Below are 24,591 nucleotides of genomic sequence, written 5' to 3' on the forward strand. Positions count from 1 at the left end.
CCTGGATCGAAGTCATCTCCATGGAGACGACATGGCCAGGTCGGTGACACTAGCAGACGACGCTTGTCAGGGTCAAATCTACGGCTCTGAGCTCATTGTTCTGACCGCTCTATACGGTGACTGTGGGATGAAGGTTGAGGTGAATTCGATAAAGTATATATCTAGAATATTCGCTTTCCTATTGGATAGTTCTTCTTCCCCTATTTCTGTGAATTTCTCGATACAGAATGAAGCTGACAAAGTACGAGTTGCTCCACTGACATCATGGTAAAGATGAATCGACGACTTACTTTGTACCCAGACCTTTCCTTCATTTACCATCATACCATCATTTGATGCATGTCTTTTGTTTTTAGTATTCAAAATTTGTTTGTCTTTTATCATTTTTGAGCCATTAAAATCAAGCTTTCCATCCACCAATATGCTGTAAGTCTATCAAAATGGTATTACAGTATGAATGTCACACAATTTTGTCCAAACAGTCATGAATTTGCATTTTATTACATTCTAATATTGCTTTTAAAATGGAAGAAACTTACCTGAAAAGAGTAAATAAAATAGGGTTTGTATTTCGTAAGCAATGACACGATGAAACCAATAGAAGGGGCATTTAACCATCATTGTGATTCTTTTTATGGAATTAACCACTTGTGCTCAACATCAAGACATTCAAGTACAAGGGCTTATAATCTCTAAACAACAGAACTCATTGTGTGTATAAACGAACAGGTAGTCCACTTTGTAAATGAAACGAGCCTGAGTACCTGCAAGTACCACGGAGTCCCCTGCGACTAGGCGAAAAATTAGTAGAACACAAGTCGGCACGAACTTTTTCCATTGATGGATGGAACTGTTCTTTTCCGCTTTTGAAACGTCAACGATTATAATACCTTTTGAACCTCCACTTTAAGTCTAAAGAATTTACAGTCTAATTCTAAAAACTATATTATGAAGGAAGAAATTTGAAATTAATGGTTTATTGGTGTCTATCTCCGTGGACGCAGAGGACATCCCATTACAATACCGACTCAAGTGAATTCGCTGTTATTGCTATACAACTGTATATCCCTTAGTCAACAGATTATGATCCTACAAACAGTAACCACTTATTGGAAATATATGTATTTTGAATAGGGCCTCGTATTTTAATCGCCTCGTCAACCACATTAATAATACATTATTTATCCTTTATATTTGTAGGATCGTGGTGATTACGTGGTTTTCTCCAACAACCTGCGTTACACGAAGCGCCCTCATCGTCAGTACTATCTCGACGTCCCAGTGCAGTGTATGTTGCATTCACGTCAGCATATCAAAGGTACAGAGTCCTACGAGGTCGAGCTCGACAAACGGAACAATAGTTGGTCTGTCAGAGGTAATAAAAGCTTATGACAATTACTTTAACTTTCACATCTATCAAGTCACCAAATAAAGAATTATGATATATTAACTGACCACCGCTGGTATATCAGCCCTTCATCTTACACGTAGTATTATCCTGACGCTTACCAGAAAAATGTGTTTCCTCTAGCTTTCAAGTAAGACATATCTCACTTGAAATTTGAATTTTAGTGTAGTCACTATGCTTCCCCTCCATTCATTTCAATAATCTAGCTATTTTGAATAAAAAGGAAAAGTGCCTATCGTACGACATGAACAGGTGCGTTACCCATAGTGAGCCTGATAAGAACATCTTTTAGATAACAATGGTGACGATAATAGTATCAATGATGGTTAAAAACATACTTTTCGATTCTTCAAGCTGTCCCATATTTACAGATGCCCAATCATGAAGTGTCCTTCCAATTCCCAGGTTTTGCGAGCTTTTCGCTCACCCTAGATCGTTACCCAAATGATCACTTTAGGGCACCCTCATCACAACGTGAGAGTCGTGTCCCCCTCAACGACAGGTTGTATTACGGTGTAACTCTGGATTCCGCCACCAACGTCACGCTACGCCTGCAGAGGTGTTGGGCGACGCCTGATGGAAACACCAACAATGTTCTCAGCTACGGTCTCATTGATGAAGGGTATCGTTACATCACACAGATCGTAGATTCTTCATGTCAAATATCTGTGATACTCCTGAGGTTGAACTCTCAATTAAATGTAGGTCTAGGTCAAGTCAGTTTATTGGAGGAGATGACTGTAATCATTTTCGAGTCAGGTTTATTCACTATAACAGAATCAATTTGGGAAAGCAACAACAACAACAACAACAGCAACAGCAGCAACAACACAAAAACAACCAAAAATAACAACTGCAAGAAGTCATGTTGTATTCACGTGATGCTGACATATTCATACATTCTCTTAATACATAATACTTGTTTGATGCGAACAACTGCGTCCTCTCTTCCCACACTTTTCTCTCCCCAAATGACTCACTATTCAAAATCAACCCCGTCACTCATGTATTCTCTTTAATCGGTGTCAAGCAATCTTCACCTTCCTGTGGTCCAGCTTTTTTTTTTTTTTTTTTTTTTTTTTTTTTAGATCAGCATAAGGAGTGTAATGCCACGCAAATGACTAAAATTTTGAACATTGATTGATCCTGGACTTACCTCGTTTGTTCATTGTATGTAGATGCCTTTCGGTTCTGTACATACTGTCTACAGATGTCTATGCAAATGGCAAACAACATCGTGACACAAATCAAACAAGTTGCATGACAAATTTATAGAGCCACTATAAGAAAAATTATTGTCACATTATGACCAATCCTTAATTTTGCGTTTTGATAAAAGTAAGGAAAAACAAAATAAACTGGAAGGCATGTCAAAATGTTAAACTGATTGCAGTATCAATCAATATACGAGAGTTGGTTTAGGGTGAAGCGTCCCAGTAAAATGAACGCTGAAACTTGAAACGTGTATTGAGAGCATTTAGTATATCCTATATACCTGGAGTTGCCATATAATGCTAATCTATAGAAATGAATTAGTCCATATTCAAAATCGTTGTAAGCTTACCATATTCCGTTAAAAGACGTCACCCATATTGATCTTTGTTGTGAATAACACAAAATAGATGCCCGGAAGACACAACATTGAAACTGTACACAGACCTGGGACGATCCATGGTGGGATTCTCCTTTAAGGCTTTCGCCTTCCGAGGAAGTCATCCACAGGTAAGTAACTAAGAAAATAATTAATAGTACACAGTACTGTGCAAAATACGGAAACGGAAGTCTTGTATTCGTTACATAAATTATTGCTGTTTCACTTTTGTATCACTAGAGCTGTGTGATATTCTTGTAAATGGATGTAATGTATTATATTTGATCATGCCAGGAGGGATAGAACACACACACACACACACACACACACACACACATGTATATATATATATATATATATATATATATATATATATTATAACATGTGTGTGTATGTATAAAAGTAGGCCTATACATATAGTTCCCTAATGTATACACATACATTCATACATACATGAATATATACATAAAAGTCATTCACAATCTCATAGGTAGTTATTATCAATACCAATTATGATCGCTATCTAGTCACATTCCCTCCCCCCCTCTCTCTCTAAATATATATATATATATATATATATATATATATATATATATATATATATATATACAATGTGTGCTTGTGTGTGTGTGTGTGTGTGTCTTACTACCGATGACGACATTTCCTATTCTATATAGGTCTAGGCCTTGTAATGGTCAAAATAATAGAAGTATATCATTGTAGTCTGGAGGTGTTATGATTTCATGTTGTTCTCTTCTTTTTTTCTGAAAATTGTGCACATTACTTGGAAAACAACACAATAACTGCATGTATTCATATTTGGTGGCGGCGAAGGCAACTGTGTAATTTGACTACAGTTTAATTCTTTTCATATGGTTTTTTGTGGTAATCTTAACATTTTATTGAACATGAATGTGTGTATCATAGTTTCTATACGCTGCTACTCAAGCATTGTGCAAATGGATTTGATTTGAGACTGTGTCTTTTTTTTTCTCCAGACATACTCTGTGAGTGGCTAATCATTAATTTCTCTGTCGCTTTCCAACGTTCTGATCAAAAACTTTCTAGGTCCACGTACACTGCGAAGCGATCATATGTGCAACGCAATCTTCCAATAGTCGTTGCGCACCTGACTGTACATCCGATCATCGACGAAGAATTCGAAGTCTGTCAGATGATGGGATGAGTCATGAGTTTCGTAACGGACCAATCAGACTGCAGCAGTCCGATGACGTCATAACGCGGGAAATGTCAGAAAAATAAAATAGATCTCACATTGTCTACACAGAAAGGTAAAGGTTTGAATACATGCTTACAGCGTTTGTCGGTATAAGCCACGTCTTTTGGGTATAATTTCCAGTAGACCGTGCGTGAAGTGGAGTGTAGGGCACGAAGCTTGGGATAGGGGCATGTCATATGAGTCTTCTTGAAAGTGAGCGTACGTATGTGAGTACATATCATATCCTAACCAAAATAAAGTGAACTTTCCATCTTATGTACAATTCACTAGCAATTTCCTGATGTTCAGTGGATATACATAATATGCATATAGGCTCGACACCAGCTTTTTTCCCCCTCTCGTTAACTCCACCACCAAATTAAAAAGATGTATTGATCCGAAATAAAAGGAAACATGAAAATCCATTTTGAATCTTCTCGGGCCAACACAAGATTTTGAAAGGCCCGATGTCAATTTTGAGTGGTGCCGGGCCAGGCCACTGGTGTAATGCAATGTCGAACCCCGATATGTATACTTACCAACGGCGTAAATCCATACTGAGGAGTGGGGGGGGGGGGGATGGTCACCATCACCACGATTACAAGCCCATAACCGGACCGGCGCAGCCTTTTTTTTTTTTTGGGGGGGGGGGGGTGGGGGGGGGGGAGAAGCTTTGTGCCCCCCTCCCCCCCCCCCCCTACACACACACGCTTTACAGGGATCGGATGCCCCACTCTTTTGCATGAAATATAAAGTGGGAAAAAATTGGCAGCAACAACATAAAGACTTTTTGTTCTTGTTGCTTTTTTTTTTTTTTGCTTGTCAGACGACTTTCGGCGGAAAATCAGACCTTAAAAGTATGAAAACATTTTTTTCTTTTTGGGAAATATCTGTGAGAGGGAGCGGAACGACCGAACGGGGGAAGGGTGTGTAGGGGGGGGGGGGGAGGGTATCCTTCTCCCACACGAGGAAGATTTTGCATTTTCAGACCTGAAATTCAGCGATCTGGATGCTCACTTGTGGTGAAAATTTTGTTTTCTTTTCTTTAAAAAAACACTAAGAAAATGAAATATTCACAATATATTATTGAATGACAAAATCGTGGTATTTCAGCTCTTGCTGTGCGACATCACTGTGAAGGCCTACTAAATAATGGGGCCTATCATCGGCGTAGGCAGGATTTGATCTTAGGAGGAGCGGTTATGTGAGGGAACGAATCAAGCGCGGGGGGAGGGTATGGTAGGGGGGTTTTCCCCTCCTACGGTGAAATCTCTTTGCGTTGAAAATTTTGACATTTTTCAGTCCAAAAACTGCTGTCAATCACTGGCAGCAACATCACGAGAATGGCATAGCGATTAAATGCGAGCGAGTGGAGCGAGCGAGCATGAAAATTTTAACATTTTACAGTCTAAAAACTGCCGTTTGTAGCTATACTTTTTCGCTTTGGAAATTAAGGGGGGCCGCATCAGGCGCAACTGCTGGCAATTACTGGCAGCAACCTCAGGAGAATGGCATAGCAGTTAGATGCGAGCGAGCGGGGCGAGCGAGCTTGAAAATTTTGACATTTTACAGTCCAAAGACTGCCGTTTGTGGCTGTATTTTTTCGCTTTTGGAAATTATGGGGGCACACCGGGCGCAACTGCCGGCAATCGGGCAGCAACATCAGAATGGCATAACGATTAAATGCGAGCGAGCGAAGCGAGTGAGCTTGAAAATTTTGATATTTTACAGTCCCACATGTCCTTTGTGGCTGTACTAGTAATTTTTCGCTTTGGAAATTAAGGGGGGGGGGGGCGCACCGGGCGAAAACTGCTGGCAATTACTGGCAGCAACATCAGGAGAATGGCATAATGATTAAATGCGAGCGAGCCGAAGCGAATGAGCTTGAAAATTTTGACATTTTCCAGTCCCAAAAACTGTCGTTTGTGGCTGTATTTTTTCGCTTTGGAAATTAAGGGGGCGCACCGGGCAAAAACTGTTGGCAATTACTGGCAGCAACATCAGGAGAATGGCATAATGATTAAATGCGAGCGAGCGAAGCGAGCGAGCTTCAAATTTTGACATTTGACAGTCCCAAAACTGCCGTTTGTAGCTATATTTTTCGCTTTGGATATTAAGGGGGCGCACCGGGCGTAAACTGCTGGCAATTACTGGCAGCAACATCAGGAGAATGGAATTATAATTAAATGCGAGCGAGCGAAGCGAGCGAGCTTCAAAAATTTGACATTTTACAGTCCCCAAACTCCCGTTTGTAGCTATATTTTTCGCTTTGGAAATTAAGGGGGGCGCACCTGCTCACAATCACTGGCAGCAACATCAAGAGAATGGCATAGCGATTAAATGCGAGCGAGAGGAGCGAGCGAGCTTGAAAATTTTGACATTTTACAGTCTAAAAACTGCCATTTGTAGCTATACTTTTTCGCTTTGGAAATTTAGGGGGCACACCGAGTGCAACTGCCGGCAATTACTGGCAGCAACATCAGGAGAATGGCATAGCGGTTAAATGCGAGCGAGCGGAGCGAGCGAGCTTGAAAATTTTGACATTTTACAGTCCAAAGACTGCCGTTTGTGGCTGTATTTTTTCGCTTTGGAAATTAAGGGGGCACACCGGGCTCAACTGCCGGCAATTACTGGCAGCAACATCAGGAGAATGGCATACTGATTAAATGCTGGCGAGCGAAGCGAGTGAGCTTGAAAATTTAGACATTTTCCAGTCCTAAAAAACTGTCGTTTGTAGCTATATTTTCGCTTTGGAAATTAAGGGGGGCGCACCGGGTGCACCTGCTGTCAATCACTGGCAGCAACATCAGGAGAATGGCATAGCGGTTAAATGCGAGCGAGCGGAGCGAGCGAGCTTTAAAATTTTAACATTTTACAGTCCCCAAACTGCCGTTTGTAGCTATATTTTTCGCTTTGGAAATTAAGGGGGGCGCACCTGCTCACAATCACTGGCAGCAACATCAAGAGAATGGCATAGCGATTAAATGCGAGCGAGCGGAGCGAGCGAGCTTTAAAATTTTAAAATTTTACACTCCAAAAACTGCCGTTTGTAGCTATATTTTTCGCTTTTGTTTGTCCCACTTTTATTTAAGAACCATCCCCCCCCCCCATCGACGCCTCTATACATATTAGGTTGCTTTTGTTAAGTGAAAGATCTGCTGCACACTCTTTGATAAATTAGGGAATATACGTCTATGTCAAAAGTGTACAAAGTTTATCCCTTATCCTGTATAGCGGACCTTTTGCATGTTCATGATTGCAATACAACGATCTAGTGCATAGTTCTGGCGATATTTGGACAATTTTCCATTAAGAAAGTTCGAGATTTGTCCTCATCTCGGGAATTGCTTGGGGGATACCAATGATTTGTCTGTCTGAACACTTCCTTTGGGGCGGGGCAAATGCCCCTTTGCCCCCCATAGATTCGACGTCCCTGATCTTCCCTTGGTATGCCCATAGATGTATCCTGACTGAGTCATCAGTCACTGTCGTTTCTCAGGAATGATTCAGGAAATGGAGGGGGTTCAATTATGGCGATAAATTGCAACTGATTGACAAATTGCCCTACATCGACGTAAATAAGCACTGAATTGATCAGTGTTTAGTAGTAGCCATGATAAAAAATCATGGGCGTACATACTCGAGCAGGATTCGAACCTACGACCTCCTATTTACGTCGATGTAGGGCAATTTGTCAATCAGTTGCAATGAAAACATCTCGACGGAAGAATTTCATGAATTTGAATAACAAAGCAGTACCCGCTGCATGCTATAAGGATTAGAACCAACACTTGCTGTCGGGCGAAAGCTCGGTGGTCTAGTGGAGATGACGCCTGTTCGGTGATCAGGAGGTCGTAGGTTCGAATCCTGCTCGAGTATGTACGCCCATGATTTTTTATCATGGCTACTACTAAACACTGATCAATTCAGTGCTTATTTACGTCGATGTAGGGCAATTTGTCAATCAGTTGCAATGAAAACATCTCGACGGAAGAATTTCATGAATTTGAATAACAAAGCAGTACCCGCTGCATGCTATAAGGATTAGAACCAACACTTGCTGTCGGGCGAAAGCTCGGTGGTCTAGTGGAGATGACGCCTGTTCGGTGATCAGGAGGTCGTAGGTTCGAATCCTGCTCGAGTATGTACGCCCATGATTTTTTATCATGGCTACTACTAAACACTGATCAATTCAGTGCTTATTTACGTCGATGTAGGGCAATTTGTCAATCAGTTGCAATGAAAACATCTCGACGGAAGAATTTCATGAATTTGAATATGGCGATAAAGTTGTTGTTATTGTTTGTTTGTATGTTTTCGCACATATTTTGCAGATGGTCCCCAGTTACTCGCGTCATAGCATGTTTATATGTAGACCTATACCATTTGACGTTGTCAACGCCTGAGCCATACCTTACAGTGTATTTCGATGTTACTTTCTTCGCGAGCGAGCGAAGCGAGCGAGCGCTTGAGAAAAGTATACATTTTCCTACAAGATAGAATACTGTTCAGCTCTGTTACCTGTCTGAAGGCCGGCGTACAAACGTCATGCAATATGCCAAAATTGATACAATCACATTTCTGCTTCCTCCATTTTTTCCCCTCAAAATTCAGGGGGGATGATTGTACAGGCCATCCCCCCCTCCTCCATTTCAGGGGGGGATATATCCCCCCCATCCCCCCCGGGATTTACGCCCATGATACTTACGTCGTATACTGAGAGCTATTTATCATGCTTACGTAATAAAGATACAGTCGCTCTATTTAATCACAGACATTTAATCTAATGACACATGAGATATAATGACACATGTTGATATAATGAGGAAAGATGAGTTCTGGAGATAATTTTCTTTATTGTCATGCATGGTGGTCGTAAGTTTCTCCTCTGTCCAGATATTTTCATCAACGCTTATAATTGAAAGTAAACGAAAGCATGGAGGCAAATGGTCTTTTGAAGTAAGATACATTTCATCGCACTTCTATATCTGACAGTCAACTTCATGTTTTATTTCTTCACATTTCACTAATCCAATCGCCATGTTTATGAGTGACATTAAGGCAATTTAGCGTAATAAAGCAGAAATTCACACGTTTAGTGACGCTTCAGCGCACGAGTGAGTTGAATTATGAAGGTTAGGAATTTTGGAGCTCTTCTCAGATGATTATAATACCCTTTATGCACTTGGAAAATTCGAATTAAAATTCTATTCAATGATTAGCGTTCTCTTGTCCTGCTTTTTACACTAGCATAAAACCTCGCAACATTCTGTTGTACTGAGGGAGACAACTGATGTGTTCTGTAGTTGCTGACAAGTTCCCAAACCACATCAAACGGCGATTCTCTGGAATTGTAGTACCTAGCCTTGTAGACATGCTAAATAGATTATGAAAGCGTTAAAAGCCTGGCGAAATGAGAAGATCAGTTCAAACACCTGATCACGGAAAACCTAATGCGGTTTGCAGACTGGAGTCACATGTGACAAACATCAGAATCTGTCTTGAACACTTAAACCATACCCGATGTCGTAAACTGTTAGCAATGATTCGTACATCTGGGGCCTGTCTTATAAAGACTTGTGATAGATAAAGACTTGTGATAGAAATCAATCACAAGTTTCATGTGAGCTTCAATGCAAGTTGCGATTGATTTGGGGACTTGTGATTGATTTGAAGGCTTTATAAGCCGGGGCCCTGAATACGGGATTTGAAAGGTTTGACATATTTCGAGCAATTCTGATACAGTGTGTTGAAATAAATCTATCTTTAAGGATGTTTTAATGTGCCAAATGCTGCTTGTTGCTGAATCATGTATATGTACGTACATTGTAAAAACATCGGTGTTAGATTTAACACCATGGGTGTTAAATCTAACACCGATCAAACTTCAATAGAGGACCTCACCCACAGGTGTAGAAAATGTATTGTGACGGTGTTAAAAAGTGTTCGCCTGGCACTTCGTGGTGTTAATTTGACACTGTGGCTGGTGATATTTTTGACATTGCGCTAGAGTTAATTCAATAATGACACCGCATGGTGTTTATTTGATATTGGTGGTGTTAATTTCAATGGTATAACACCCGTCCAGCTTCAATAGGGGACCACACCAACTGGTGTTACTGTGGTGTAAATGTATTTACAGATTTTTTTTTCTTCAAAAATCACGTACTTTATCGGATAATTCTTTATCGTCTTGTTGAAGTTCAAAATTAACAAGAAGTGCAGTAACTCAGAAACTATTCAAAGAACAATTTTAAATTTTGAAATGACACCCGGAGGTGTTAATCTAACACCATGAATGAGCACCGGAAATTTAACACCAGCTCGGTGTTTCATGTTTAACACCGGACTTTTTGCAGTGTATGGTTAAAATAATGTTAAAACTTCACGAGAAATTAGTATTAAGTTTCAAAATTATTACATACATTGCGGTCAGACACAAGTTGTAATGTATTAGCATCTATCCAAATAGTCAAAAGGAAATATTGAAATCATTGCTTCGTATATCTTACCAGGTCTCTTTTTATGATTATTGATAGGTCAGTTGTCACAATGTTATGAAAGCCTTTATAATCAGAAGTTTATCTTTTTGCTTCATTCTGTGGGCAGAGAGTCTCATCTGTGTTTGTTTTGCGTGATTGAGCGGACTTTGTTTTCAATTTGTATGATTTGGGGTGTGTGAGAAAGGGATACTGTACTGCCATGGTGTATGATTAAATAACAAGACCACGGAAGCAATGACCGCACACAAGTTTTCGAGTTGACACCAGCTGATTTTAAGAGGTCACACGGTCGATGATCTCTTTCATAAACTGCATCTGGGGAGCCAGGTTGCACGCTGTTGCAAGGAGGGAAACAAATACAAAACCACAGATGAACATCAGAATCTCAATAAACTCATCACATCACATACAAGTAAAAAGTGTTTGACAATGACAATGATGACATTGATAATCGCTTGTAACAGTCTCCCTCCCGATTCAGACATAGGCGGAGAGACTCTTTTTCAGCGATAAGCGTAAAATTTATCCTAAATAGCGATACATGTACCTTTGCAATGATTATAATGCATTATTACCAAATTCATTGTATACAATAAAAGAACAAATATAAGCATAAAAAAGAATTATCCCTTTACAATTCAACAGATGATTATGATTATGTATGTGAATAAATAGATTACTGGAAAATGAGCAAAGAAAATGAGAATTCATCGAGATTCGAACCCGAGAACTCCGGAGTGCTAACCCGGTGCTCTACCGACTGAGCTATAATAGAGGGCCCTAGTACCGTGTTGCCCAGAAACCCGTAATTCTCAATGCTCGAATGGTCAGAAGCTATAGCAGTGTGTATGCGTGTGACATGCAAGCATGCTACAAATAAGATAACACAGATAAGATATAACACCATAAACAGAAATTACATTCATTTTGCCTGTGGGCATGTTCATGCATACTATAGAATCAGTAGACAGGTTGCTATGAAGAAATTTAATCTGATTGTGGGTATGGATCAATGCTGAAAGTTTTAGAGAACTCATTAGTCCCTAGTGTATTTAAGATCATGTTAGATATGATTTTGAATACACTGGGGACTTTGTCTTCACGTATGTCTGTTTCAGAGTGTATTAGGGTGCGGCCAAACTTTCAAAACAACTAAACAGATGCGACCGAGATTGCATAAAATGGAGTTAGGGTGTGGCGTACCGGTGCAGCAAAAATTTATCCCTTCCCACACTAAACATGCCTACATCAAATAGATTTTATTTATAATAATATAATTCATGCATCGTGTCAAATTACCTATACACGTATTTGCACAGGGAAAAGCTGCCTATTATTACTTTCCTAAACTAAGTTAAGTAATCGCAACTGCCTGCATGAATTCTTAGACTCACAGTATCCACCATAATTCAAATTCAAATTCAAACTTTATTTTCACTTTTTCTTTCCAACAGAATGTACAAGAAACAATATTATGAGTTTGACATGGGAGTAACAAGATATACATAACCAGACAGGATTAACAAAATGTTCATGTCTACATGATCAGTACAAATTGCCATTATGCCAATTATGTACATAATTGCCATTATGCCAGATATATATGCGATAACACTAATGGTAAATGTGACTATTATGTATCATTTCTATCTATCATATCTATTATATATCTATGTGTAGATTTGACTGAGCATGTGCAGTTTGTATCGAATAAGCACAAATATTACCACAAGGCGAGTATGAACGGATTGAAGGAAATATATTAATTGTAATCGTTGGTCAGTTACAGCTCAGATCAGTATCAGGTTGTGTCCACTTACTATTATGATTGTTTCTGACACTAAGATTTTAACTCGATTGCAAGGAACATCAATTTGATTATCGTTAAAACTTTTCTTCAGTGTACTCACCATAAGAAATTGATGCATATCCCCACCTGCAATGACAAACAACGATAACGTAATAAAAATCTCTGATGATTATGCTCAGTAGGAAAACAAAGTCATGAAAGAGGCACGGTATCAATTGGCAAGTCTTTGAGAAAGTGAAAGATGAAATATTGATTACAGAGGTAATGAAAGTAGAAAAAAAACCTAGCAATAAGGATAGAAAGACTTACAATATAAAAGGAAGAATGAAAATCTCTCTATGTGTTTGCATTGGTGATGTTCATTATTACGAAGGTTTTTAATTCCGTAACACACAAATTCCCTATACCTATTAGAGATTCGGTAATCCGAAAATGAAAATGGTTCGTTATTCCGAGGTTCCGCTGAGAAGGTGGGGGCTAACGAACCTTCGGAGTTACTAACCTTATTTCATTTCGGATTCACGAACCCTTCGGAATAACGAACCTTTATTTTTTCATTCTCGGATAAGCGAACCCTCGGAATAACGAACCCGATTCCATTTTCGGAATTACAAACCTTCAGAATAACGAACCCTATTTTATTTTCGGATTAACTAACCTTCGAAATAACGAACCTTCGGTATAACGAACTGCAACCGTTTGAATGTGTGCCGTTAATAGCTATGTGTTTACACTCACCAATCCCAGCATGCATTCGGATTTCCTCGCATGGCACTGGCGATGGTTTGTGGGTAGATGACGATTATATTGTTGAGCTCAGCCACTTCGTTGTAGCCAGCATTTGTTGTGAAAGCATCTCCAACATTCTTGCTGCAAGGAAAATGTGCGAACAAACATATGTGACCGTGCATCTCAAAACAAACAAAAAAGTCGCACCCCTTGATTTTATGTGATGACTCAAGAAAGGTGAAACAGGTCAACCGAGTCAGTTTTGAGTTTGCCATATTTTCTGGAAGAGCTATTCTTCTTCTAGATTATCCCTAAGTTTGGGATCATAAATAGAATGTGAAAGTGGGTTTTCAGCAGTTTTTCTACAACCCCTTTTTTTGTAAAGTAGTGTGATCAGGTTTTTGTTAGAGGCCCCTTTTAATTTCTTGAAAATCCTTTGCACACTCTTCACTTTCAACTCTAATAACTTTTGAAAAGATGATGCTACTGCTTTGAAAGTTGATATTCCTTATGAAAAGAATGTGTTAATCAAGCATGCTCAATTTCAGCTTAATCTGATTATCCCTTCATTGTTGTTGCTACAATGGTTTACATCAAGCTTTTTGTCCCATTCATGGCACAGGCAGCACGGCTTAGTAAAGATTAGGCACTTGAATAGACCCTGTACTTCACAGCATCTTTTCCCAGTTCAAACTTTTCCAGAGTGTGTGCTTTCTTTCCAATATTTATATAGGTTAGGAGAATCCATTTGAATTGAGTTATAAATCATTTTAAAGCTTAAAGTCTGCTCTTTCAGAATCTGCCCTTAACTAAAAGAATCCGTGTCTGGCGACTTTTTGTGTGTTTTGTGGTGCAGGGTCACATATTACTGGCAAGGCCATTATGCGTGGATATGTTGCACAGCTGTTCATTCTTTGAGATAAGCCTTGCCCATTGACTGACTTATCTACACTTATTTAAGTCATAATATTTAGATTTTCAGTCTCGTGTACTCTATAAGTTCTAGATATGCGGTCTCAGACAGAATTTGCTTTTTATGTGCTATATGGACAAGCCGCTTTCGTCTAGTACATTGACAGAGAGAAGATGTCAGCAATTGTACGTCCCTCATGTTGGCCTGACAACACCAGCGGATCCAGGATAAGGTGCTAGTGACATCCGTCATGCAGCTTCAAAACTAACGTATACGTCTTTACAAAAACACAGAGAATACAGTTGATGTAGTTACTATTAATGATATATATAGACGCTAGTATAAGGTCTTGTCAATATCAGATGAAACGTTTGGACAAGGGAATATAAGCACCATTCCAGACGAGATGTAAATACGCTACTCCTGTAATGTGAGGACCTTTAGTTTAGAGTGTAGCATGATTTTCTTATCCGCTTGATTAGAATTGGAGGAACGTTAAAGCTCTTGGTGTTCTTTTTTATTTCATCATTATCAGCCAGAGTATTTCGTCTGTTTTTGTTCATTGTTATATAACTGAATGTGTGAGTGTGGTTTAGGAGTACACGAATGGATTAAAAAAAAAACAAAAAAAAAACTTACTGTTGCTGGTGACAGCCATGTAGAGCAATATGCACACGACAACCTAGAAAAACACAAGGACAACAAATTGTATAACATGAAGCTTTCTGCACAGTTTCTCACCCATATGATGGAATATTTGGTGGTAAATAGATTTACCAATTATTCAGGTCTAAAAATATGCACCTTGGGTGAACTCTGCTGATGTTTAATTTGGAGTGCTTCTAAAAATCTACCCTTTTTAAATTCTTTTGATTGTTTATATTCGATGTTCAGACGCATTTTATCGACAAACATTTCTGTCTGACATTGATTGTACCTATTTTCCATCCACGGTGTATATTAGGTTGAGCAAGAACGCTCTGAAAACAGTCCGTAGCTTTTCTACTTAATGTACTTTCTACATAATGATTATGTTTTGTGCCTGATTAGAAGGCACGCTACTGCTACGTATGATTCAGGATGATGTAACTCAGTTGGGCTTACTGTGATGTCACCAGATTTAGATTTGCGTTGCGATTATAAATTGACACATTTATTAAAGTCAAATAAACTGTAGCGATAACTGCATAACTTATTAAAGTGTTGCTGTTGTTGTTTTTGTTTTTTTGTTTTGCGAAGCCCATTTAACGATATAATGTTTGATCTGTTCATGACTTTCATACTTACAGGGCAACAATACCAAAGATAATCAATGGCATAATTATTAATAAGGTAAACGCACCCGATGCATCAGTCTTACAGCCAGACGGGACGTAAACGTAGCCAGTATCATCCACACTTTCTGTGGCAGCATTCCCACCAAAAAACTCATCTTGGTCAAACGCTACGAGCTTCAAATAAAGCAGCATAAAAACATAGACATCTCATCATATTCAAATATAAAGTCCATGCAACTCTTAGTCTTTCGTTATTTAGTCTTTGGTTCTTTGCAAGTTGTGAAATTGACGTGATTGATTCTAATCGGGGAAATTGCTCAAATGATAACTCTGGAACTGTACCAGTGAGAGTCAACAATCTGTATAATTGACAAAATATCATGAAAAGTGAAGGAAAGAACATACACACCGATTAGTTCACTAAACCGTCAAGAAAACAGAACCTTTGCCGTTAAAACTTTTTCTAGATCTTACCTATCCATATCCTTATATTGAAATGGTATATTCATAATCACTGACCAACATCTTTGAGTATAATGTTTCAAAAAGCAACATTAATATGTGTTATTTTTTTTTATTGTTGAACAAGAATATTCTTAAAATCTACACGGTCACGTGTGACACTATTTCTAATGTCCTTGAAAAAATAATGATAAAAGAGTAATAAGGCAAGCTTCTCTTAACTATTTGTTCACACAAAATGAGCTCTATATAGTTTTTTCCCTTAATTTCCAATTCTAATCTTGTGGGCATTGTTCATTTCTTCTTCTTTTTTTTTTCATACAAAACACAACACTTCAAAAGTCGTCAGCTCGACGTACGACTCACCTCCCCGGCTTGTACAGTCAGTGAAGTAGGGCTCTGTCGATAGAATGTCATTATGTGAAATGTAAGAGCGAACACTTTGTCTCAAAAGAACACATAGCTGTAGTGCGAGATAAACTCATCATATATTAATGGTCGTTACTTAGTATACATTACGTATCAACATATATCAACAATTATTTCGATCTGAGGGCATTATGAGCTTTCAAAAGGAGAATGTACGGTAAACTCATGAAGTGCAATCAGATGCACAAATTCTTGCCACAAAGTTCGAGTTTCATGCCAAAAAGAGTGAAAAGTAAAGAAACCAAAGCATTACAATTAAATCTGAAACTTTCTCCATTTGCTTACTTTGACCAAAGTTGCAAATGCGTCCTTATTATATTTTTTTATTCAAACTTGACGTTCATTCTTGTTTATGTAGTGTGTCCTATTTAAAAAAATGCTGACATGGTTCTATCAAGATTAATACAGAAGAAAATATCGTTTGATAAACTCATAGACTGACAGATTTGAAAATGACGATGTTACCTCTAAATTCCCACCATAGATGTGGTTCAGCATCTCGTAGGCTGTGTTGTAGCCACAGTCGTTAATGTACGGCTCATCAAGTTGATTACAAGCATTACCCCATCCATCAGTCACCTGTTACAAATAATGTTCGTTACGTAGAAAGGAGAGTGTACTTATGGAATAAGTAATTAGGCTACTGGCTACTGATCACTGTTTACTGATCCCATGACATTGGAGCAACCAAATGATGGATGTCATTAAAATTTTTAAACTACGCAGGCAGATGGCTAATAAAAGAGTAGTGCTTCCAAACGATCACCTGAAGAAGTCTATAAGCAGCGTCAGTGGCGTACCGTGGGTCAAGACATGGGGGGGGGGCACCTCATGGCAGCAACATCAGAATTGCATAACGGTATAAATAAATGCGAGCGAGCGGAGCGAGCGAGCTTGAAAATTTTGACATTTTACAGTCCCCAAACTACCGTTTGTAGCTACTGGCTATATATAATAATATATTTGCTTTTGAAATTAAGGGCGTTGCACTGGGCGCAACTGCTGGCAGTTGCTGGCAGTAACATGAATGGCATAACGATTAAATGCGAGCGAGCTTGAAAATTTTGTCATTTTACAGTCCCAAAACTGCCGTTTGTAGCTATATATTTTCGCTTTGGAAATTATGGGGAGGGGGCGCACCGGGCGCAACTGCTGGCAATGACTTAGACCCCGTTTACAGTGCACGGCCGCGGCCGAGCCGCGGCCGTGCCCAGCCCCGCTTCAGTGTAAACGCACAAAAGGCCAAATGCGAGGCCAAAATTGGCCTCGCATTTGGCCTCGCTCTGGAGGTGGTCTCGGCCGCGGCCGAGCCGCGGCCGAGCCCGGCCTTTTCTTGGTGTAAACGCAAACTGGGCCAAATGCGCGGCCAATTGCGCGGCCAATTTTAGTCTGGCTTCCAAACCCTCTGCATGTATATTTTGCTATTCAGAATATTTACCCCCTCAACGTCGAAAACTAGTAAAGTGTAAGGTGGTTTTGTCCTGCAAAGGATTCTTTCCTTCGGCAAAGGCCTTTGCCTGAACGGCGACTTCGTCGCCACGGAATTCATTTAGCAAAGGGTCTGAAAACCAGACAATACCAAATTGCATTTGTTTACAAGCAGGGCGCTACTACGACAAAAAAAAAAAAATTAAAAAAAATAAAAAAAAAAAATGGCATGATACGGCTCGGCCCAGCCCCGCACTGTAAACGGGGTCTAGATCCCGTTTACAGTGCGGGGCCGTTCGGGCAAAGGCCTTTGCCGAAGGAAAAATCCTTTGCAGGACAAAACCACCTTGAGCTATACTAGTTTTCCACGGTCAGGGGGTTAATATCGTGAATAGCGAAATAGTACGGGCAGAGGGTCTGGAAGGCAGACTAAAATTGGCCGCGCATTTGGCCCAGTTTGCGTTTACACCCAAGAAGAGGCCGGGCTCGGCCGCGGCTCGGCCACGGCCGAGACCACCTCCAGAGCGAGGCCAAAAGCGAGGCCAATTTTGGCCTCGCATTTTGGCCTTTTGCGCGTTTACACTGAAGCGGGGCTGGGCTCGGCCGCGGCCGAGCCTCGCACTGTAAACGGGGTCTAGTACGGACAGCAACATCAGGAGAATTGCATAACGATTAAATGCGAGCGAGCTTGAAAATTTTGACATTTTACAATCCCCAAACTGCCGTTTGTAGCTATATATTTTTGCTTTGGAAATTATGGGGAGGGGGCGCACCGGGCGCAACTGCTGGCAATTGCTGGCAGTAACGTCAGGAGAATGGCATAACGATTAAATGCGAGCGAGCGAAGCGAGCGAGCTTGAAAATTTTGACATTTTACAGTCCCAAAACTGCCGTTTGTAGATATGATTTTTTCGCTTTGGAAATTCGGGGGGGGGGGGGGGGCGCACCGGGCGCAACTGCTGGCAATTACTGGCAGTAACATCAGGAGAATGGCATATAACGGTTGAATGCGAGCGAGCGCAGCGGGCGAGCTTGAAATTTTTGACATTTTACAGTCCAAAAAATGCCGTTTGTAGATATATTTTTTCGCTTTGGAAATTAAGGGTAGGGGGTGCACCAGGAGCAACTGCTGGCAATTACTGACAGCAACATCAGGAGAATTGCATAACGATTAAATGCGAGCGAGCGAAGCGAGCGAGCTTGAAGATTTTGACATTAATTATTATTTTTACAGTCCCAAAACTGCCGTTTGTAGTTATATTTTTTCGCTTTGGAAATTAAGGAGAAGGGGCGCACCGGGCGCAACTGCTGGCAATTGCTGGCAGTAACATCAGGAGAATGGCATAACGATTAAATGCGAGCGAGCGAAGCGAGCGAGCTTGAAAATTTTGACATTTTACAGTCCCAAAACTGCCGTTTGTAGCTATATTTTTCGCTTTGGAAACTCAGGAGGGGGGGGGGGGGGAGCGCACCGGGCGCAACTGCTGGCAATTATTGGCAGTAACATTAGGAGAATGGTATATAACGGTTAAATGCGAGCGAGCGAAGCGAGCGAGCTTGAAAATGTTGACATTTTACAGTCCAAAAACTGTCGTTTGTAGCTACATGTATTTTTTTTTTTTCGCTTTGGAGGGAGGGGGCGCCCGGTGCGCCCCCTGGATCCGCCACTGGTAGTCAAGGGTGTTGGTTTATGTCCATGATTGGGGAAGTATGACCAGCGAGGGGGCGTCGAAGTGACCAAGGAGGATGTCCAAAATCTGCACTTTATATAGAGCATCCCCTAATTTGTTTGCGTTTGTGAGTGTGTGCGTTTCATATAGATGGAAAAGTTAGGAAATAGCCAAGGTCAAGTCTTATTATTGGCAATGCAAGGCATTTTAATATAGACTAGTATGTAAAGCAACACTGCAAAATCAATGATCAAGCTTTGATAGCAAATGCGCACAACCTATCAAACATCACATTGCGTAACATTGCAGCGACTCTTTTTGTCATTCCGATGTTCTGAGTACACTGCGCACATCCTGCTTATATTCAAAATGCCAACCAGGAATCACGCTGAATCACAATCTTTTGTCGTCTCCGGGCTTTTTGAACAATGTTTCACTATAATACCTCTTTAGTTATATGGTTAAAAGAAATCCTTTCATGTCGATTTCAAAATCAGTTTACTAACCCTTGAATTACCATTTTGGTATTTTTTTTCTTTTTTTTCTTACCAGCGGATGGGGGGGGGGGGGGGGGGGCACGTGCCCCCCATGCCCCCCCCTCCCGTAGTTACGCCACTGAGCAGCGTAATTGTTATCTTCTCCCTGCTATTCGCTGACATGAGATACGATTACATACACGTGAATGAATCATACATACTTTTTTAAACAACAAGACAACTGCCATTTCTATCTCGCACAAAGATCTTAAAGCACGAAATGATAACAAAATATGCATTGCGGAGAACAAAAAAAAAAAAAAAAGCAACTTACTATTGCATGTTCTGATGCGATGCCATATTCTACCAAATAGTTGGCGTCATTCTCGTTGAAGCATCGGTAGTACTCTTCCGCTGCCATGCCAACATCTTGAAGGACAAGTTAAAGATACGGCGTTGTGAAAAAAATGCAGCAACATTAAGAACAAGAACAATCACATACAAAACGTTGAAAAATCTTGTCAGATTATCAAATTATTACATTTTACTAAAGACATAGTTATAGACAGATCAAGGAGAGGAAGAAATTCTGCTGCTGTCTTTCTGTTCATTAATCTGGTGTGATGTCACAGATGTCCATTTTTCTGCTGAATTGTGAACATCTGTTCGAGTAAACAAATATTCCTCTCTCACAATATACAGACTTACAATAGTAAAATGTGATATCAATACGGATTCCACCATATACATTAAAAACATTTTTGATTAAAAAGTATAGTTACCATCCTACTACAATAACATGTAAGGGTTGAGAATAGGCTCAATTTAAGGCAGCTGTGGAAGACAGAAGGAACAGGTAGAAAAAGACACAGAAATACAACACTAATAAGTCAACACAATAAACTACACTATAAACAATGGCGGAAGACTTGAAGCAAAGATAATAATACACTAATTCCAGCAAGAAAACCTGAAAACTTTTCTACTCAATTAATGATGACAGTAAAGAAAAAGAAAAAAGAACCGCGTCTGTGCGAAAAACCTATTCAGACGATTGCGCATCTTTTTTTTTTTATTTTTTATTTTTAAACAGACAGCTTGGATGCAGCAGCCCACTCGAATTCCCGGGATTCTTCAGTCCTGTCGCGCTGCTCGAACTCACCCTGCACTACTACCGAATCTTTGGAACTGTGGTATATGTAGATCTTGTCCTGTTCCATGTTTTCGGGATCATCAATAGAATTCCACAGCAAAGCATACGGAGTGGCAGTATCAACCAGGTAGTCGACTGGGATATTTCCCGTTGACATGCACGAGGTTGTGGCATAGAAGAGATTTCCTCTGGCACAATAGTACGGTCCTAGAGTACCAAAATATGCAAATGATTTCAAGTCAACAGGACTGGATCAAATCCACCACATTGATTTAAAAGAAATGATGAATTGGATAACTTGCTGTTATTCAAACTGAATTTGCTTTTACTCAATTTAACTGCTACAGAAAACTAATCGCTCCCCACTCCAAGTGAAACACAAGTTCTGCAATTCAATTCTGTCGATACAGACCCTTTAGGTTTCTGTCCATTCACATAAAAAGCATTTAGATTCAAAACATTTTCCCCCATTTGACGATACAAGTTATATCATAATGTATATCCAATTCGTTAATTATGCATGTCAAAGTCCTTGTTCGAAGCTTCGGTCCATAAGGATCTGTGTACATACCACCTGCGATCACTCCCACGCCCATGATGGAAGCTGAGTACGCCACGTGCACCTGTACAGCCATAAAGCCGCCTGCCGAGAGCCCACTAACGGAGACCTGGTTTGGGTCAGCCCCGTATTGCTCTAAATGTTGAAAATGAACATACTCTCATACCGAAGTTATTTTAATAACGTGATTTCGAGATACAATGTGGTTTGAAACTGTACAAATTGTATCTCTGATAATGTAAGTTAGTGGCACCAAGACATTTTGCATCAATCAAAGCTACCCAAGCCTTCGTAGTGTAGCCAAGCCTACCTCATCATTTAACAAACGTCATGACAGCATAACCTCTCAGAATGTAGCAGTTAAGAATATAAGGAAATGTTATGAAAAATCCTCTTCTGTACACTTCTGTACACAATTTTATGACTAGGTTGCATCGATGCAAATATTTCACACGCACACTTCATGCCATAGAATTTTCGGACAAGCACATAGAAACGTTACCTCCCACTCTAGATCGTCTTTGCGGCTATAAGTAAAACTGTAGAACACGATAACTCCGGTAAACAAAAAAAAAAAGTGATGTTAAGATAACTAATCTTTTGAATGACAACACTGTAATAAAAAAATCAACAGTTTCGTCCGGGGATGGGCTGATATATCACCCGTGGATTATGTGGGAGATAACGCGTAAAATAAGTGAATATATATGATTAAGGGATATGTGCTCCCTCCATACCGCCGAAAAATACTATAGTAGTAACTCTAGGGCACTATCTAGGGGATATAAACTCATCGTTAAGTGGTGGATAATTTATAATGAAACTTCACGCTCTTTCCTCAAAAGTAATAAATCTGAAAAAAGAAGAAAGTAAAAAAAGGAAAAAAAAAAAACCAAAAGAAAAAAGCGATATAAAACAGGCCCTCGAATACTTAGTATCCTAAGCGAAGATAAAGACACTTGAACAAACTTTCATAGTTTATCTATATCTTCACAAATAACTTGCTATTTTCCCTCTCATTTTCGCTTGATACATGGGAAAAAAATCAGGCCCAGTACATGTATCATGACCAGGTTATACAAAATATACAGTAACAGAAAATAAGAATACAGAGGGAAACAAGACAATAAGAGGGTGAATAGTTTTGTACAATTAAACTTTAACCACTAATGATTGATTAACAATTGGGCACGTCAGTATTCTCATTTGAATCCTTTGAATTGGCAATCGTAGTGAAAATTGACTCGAAACAAAGCAAGTGTCCTTCTTATTCGTCGGTATACACAGATTAAAGGTGACGAGAGATGAAAATAATATAGGCCTACTTACGCAGTGACGGACTGCTCCCGAAAACCGAAGCCAGAAGCATCATTCCGATGTTAAAGAAAAATATAGCGTGGAAATCCATCCTGAATACACCTTTAGAGACAGCAAATTCTAGCTTGCCAGACATCTCGTCCTCAGAAAAATGAGATCAGCGAGACATCGCTGTTCAATATCAACGTTTCGATACCTCATCACGAACACGAGATAACTGCCGCATGCCGCTATCTCTTTCTTGTCGGTTTGTATACTCACTATGAGAAAGGCTAAATTTGTAAAAGGCATTTAAAGCGCACGTCATTATTAAAATTTCTGCGTATTGTTTTATGTATGCATATTATTTTATGGTGCCAAAAGCTTCAGTCATTATTTAAGTGGTATAGTGTACAGGTAGCTTATGACTCACAATGAATAGATGGCGAAACATGCAGGAATACCAATAATAATTATTAATTCAAATGTCTGGTACGTATAAGTAAGAAATAGTAAAGAAAAATGTACTGCTCCTTAGATATTTTACGACCCTTCATAAATGCAATGTCTTTTTTTCTGGTGGCCGACAGATTCGGGTTATTAAACATGTTTAAAGGAATTAAAACACTGCAAACAAGAGAAAGACAATGTTAACAATTCTTTAAACTTTCATGGTCAAAGGCCACACACAAACAAACAAAGAAACATAATAAAAAATGCGTTGATATATTGTACACATCCGTATGTGGATGTCTGTCCTCATGCAGCTATATTGTACTTCGATAATTTTTTGCGCGATAAACGAGAAACAGGTGACAACACTCTCAAGACATGCTAGACTGCGAGAAGACTGGCAGCTGGATAATATGTTATGCAAACATGCCTCTACGAGGAGCGCTCATAGAAAAAAAAAATCAGGTTTTCAAATTTGTCTTGCCTGCTTCAATTAGTTTTGTAGGAGAAGCTGGTTGAAAAAACAACAACAACCGTATGTTCTACAACCTGAACTTAGTGTTTCCTGCAATGCCATTGTTGTATTGTAATGCCTGCTGGGTAAATGCAACAAAATAGCGCGTGGCACAGATAGCCTTTTAGTGGCACCATCGCTCATCTTTAAAGGCACATTTCTGACGTTTTATTTCTTTGGCAACAGGTAGTCTAGAAATCAGACAAAACGAAGGCGCAACATTTAATTTTAGTGTATGTTATCTTTATTTCCATTTTACATTTACATCATTCAAACTTGACCCTTATAGTGTGTGAATGTGACGTATACATGTGCACTATATAAGCATGAACATAAATGGCGTAATAGGGTATACGAAAGTAATGACGTGGAACACAAATTTGATAAATGCTATATACATCCCTGCACAACGTGATATGATGTGAAAAGAGATGAGCTAGATAATGACATAGTACGATTTTGAATATGGAAATACTTATCAAGGAACATGATTACCTAAAACCTTACATATAGATGACAACAGTGCGTGACCTTAGTAGTGATGAAGAAGGCAAAGTTGCTGCTGACAAAGGGGGGGGGGGGTGTCAATGTCCAGAAAAGAGAAATAATCTGAAAAAGTATTACGATTGTCTGATAAGTTGGGATTTAGCTTGAACATTCACCTTGTAAAGTGAAAGATTTTTCGCTGAGACTGAAAAAAA

The 24,591-nt window shown here is 39.6% G+C and overlaps 2 protein-coding genes across 2 annotated transcripts; one reads left to right on the forward strand and one right to left on the reverse strand.

Annotated features, from left to right (window-relative positions):
* The first annotated feature begins 31 nt into the window (after positions 1-31).
* On the forward strand, positions 32-4,018 carry LOC140229575 (oncoprotein-induced transcript 3 protein-like). Its single transcript, XM_072309821.1, has 5 exons — positions 32-139; positions 1,201-1,375; positions 1,814-2,030; positions 3,031-3,130; positions 3,998-4,018. The coding sequence occupies exons 1-5, from the start codon at positions 32-34 to the stop codon at positions 4,016-4,018; spliced, it is 621 nt and encodes a 206-aa protein (XP_072165922.1).
* Positions 4,019-10,994: 6,976 nt separating this feature from the next.
* LOC140229576 (poly(3-hydroxybutyrate) depolymerase-like) lies at positions 10,995-23,080 on the reverse strand. Its single transcript, XM_072309822.1, has 10 exons — positions 22,957-23,080; positions 21,640-21,762; positions 21,078-21,275; positions 20,250-20,344; positions 16,807-16,920; positions 15,516-15,624; positions 14,813-14,855; positions 13,270-13,401; positions 12,632-12,657; positions 10,995-11,056 (listed from the first exon to the last, which is right to left on the reverse strand). The coding sequence occupies exons 1-10, from the start codon at positions 23,078-23,080 to the stop codon at positions 10,995-10,997; spliced, it is 1,026 nt and encodes a 341-aa protein (XP_072165923.1).
* Positions 23,081-24,591: the final 1,511 nt, after the last annotated feature.

This window comes from Diadema setosum, chromosome 6 (assembly GCF_964275005.1).
Source record: "Diadema setosum chromosome 6, eeDiaSeto1, whole genome shotgun sequence".
Lineage (NCBI taxonomy): Eukaryota > Metazoa > Echinodermata > Echinoidea > Diadematoida > Diadematidae > Diadema > Diadema setosum.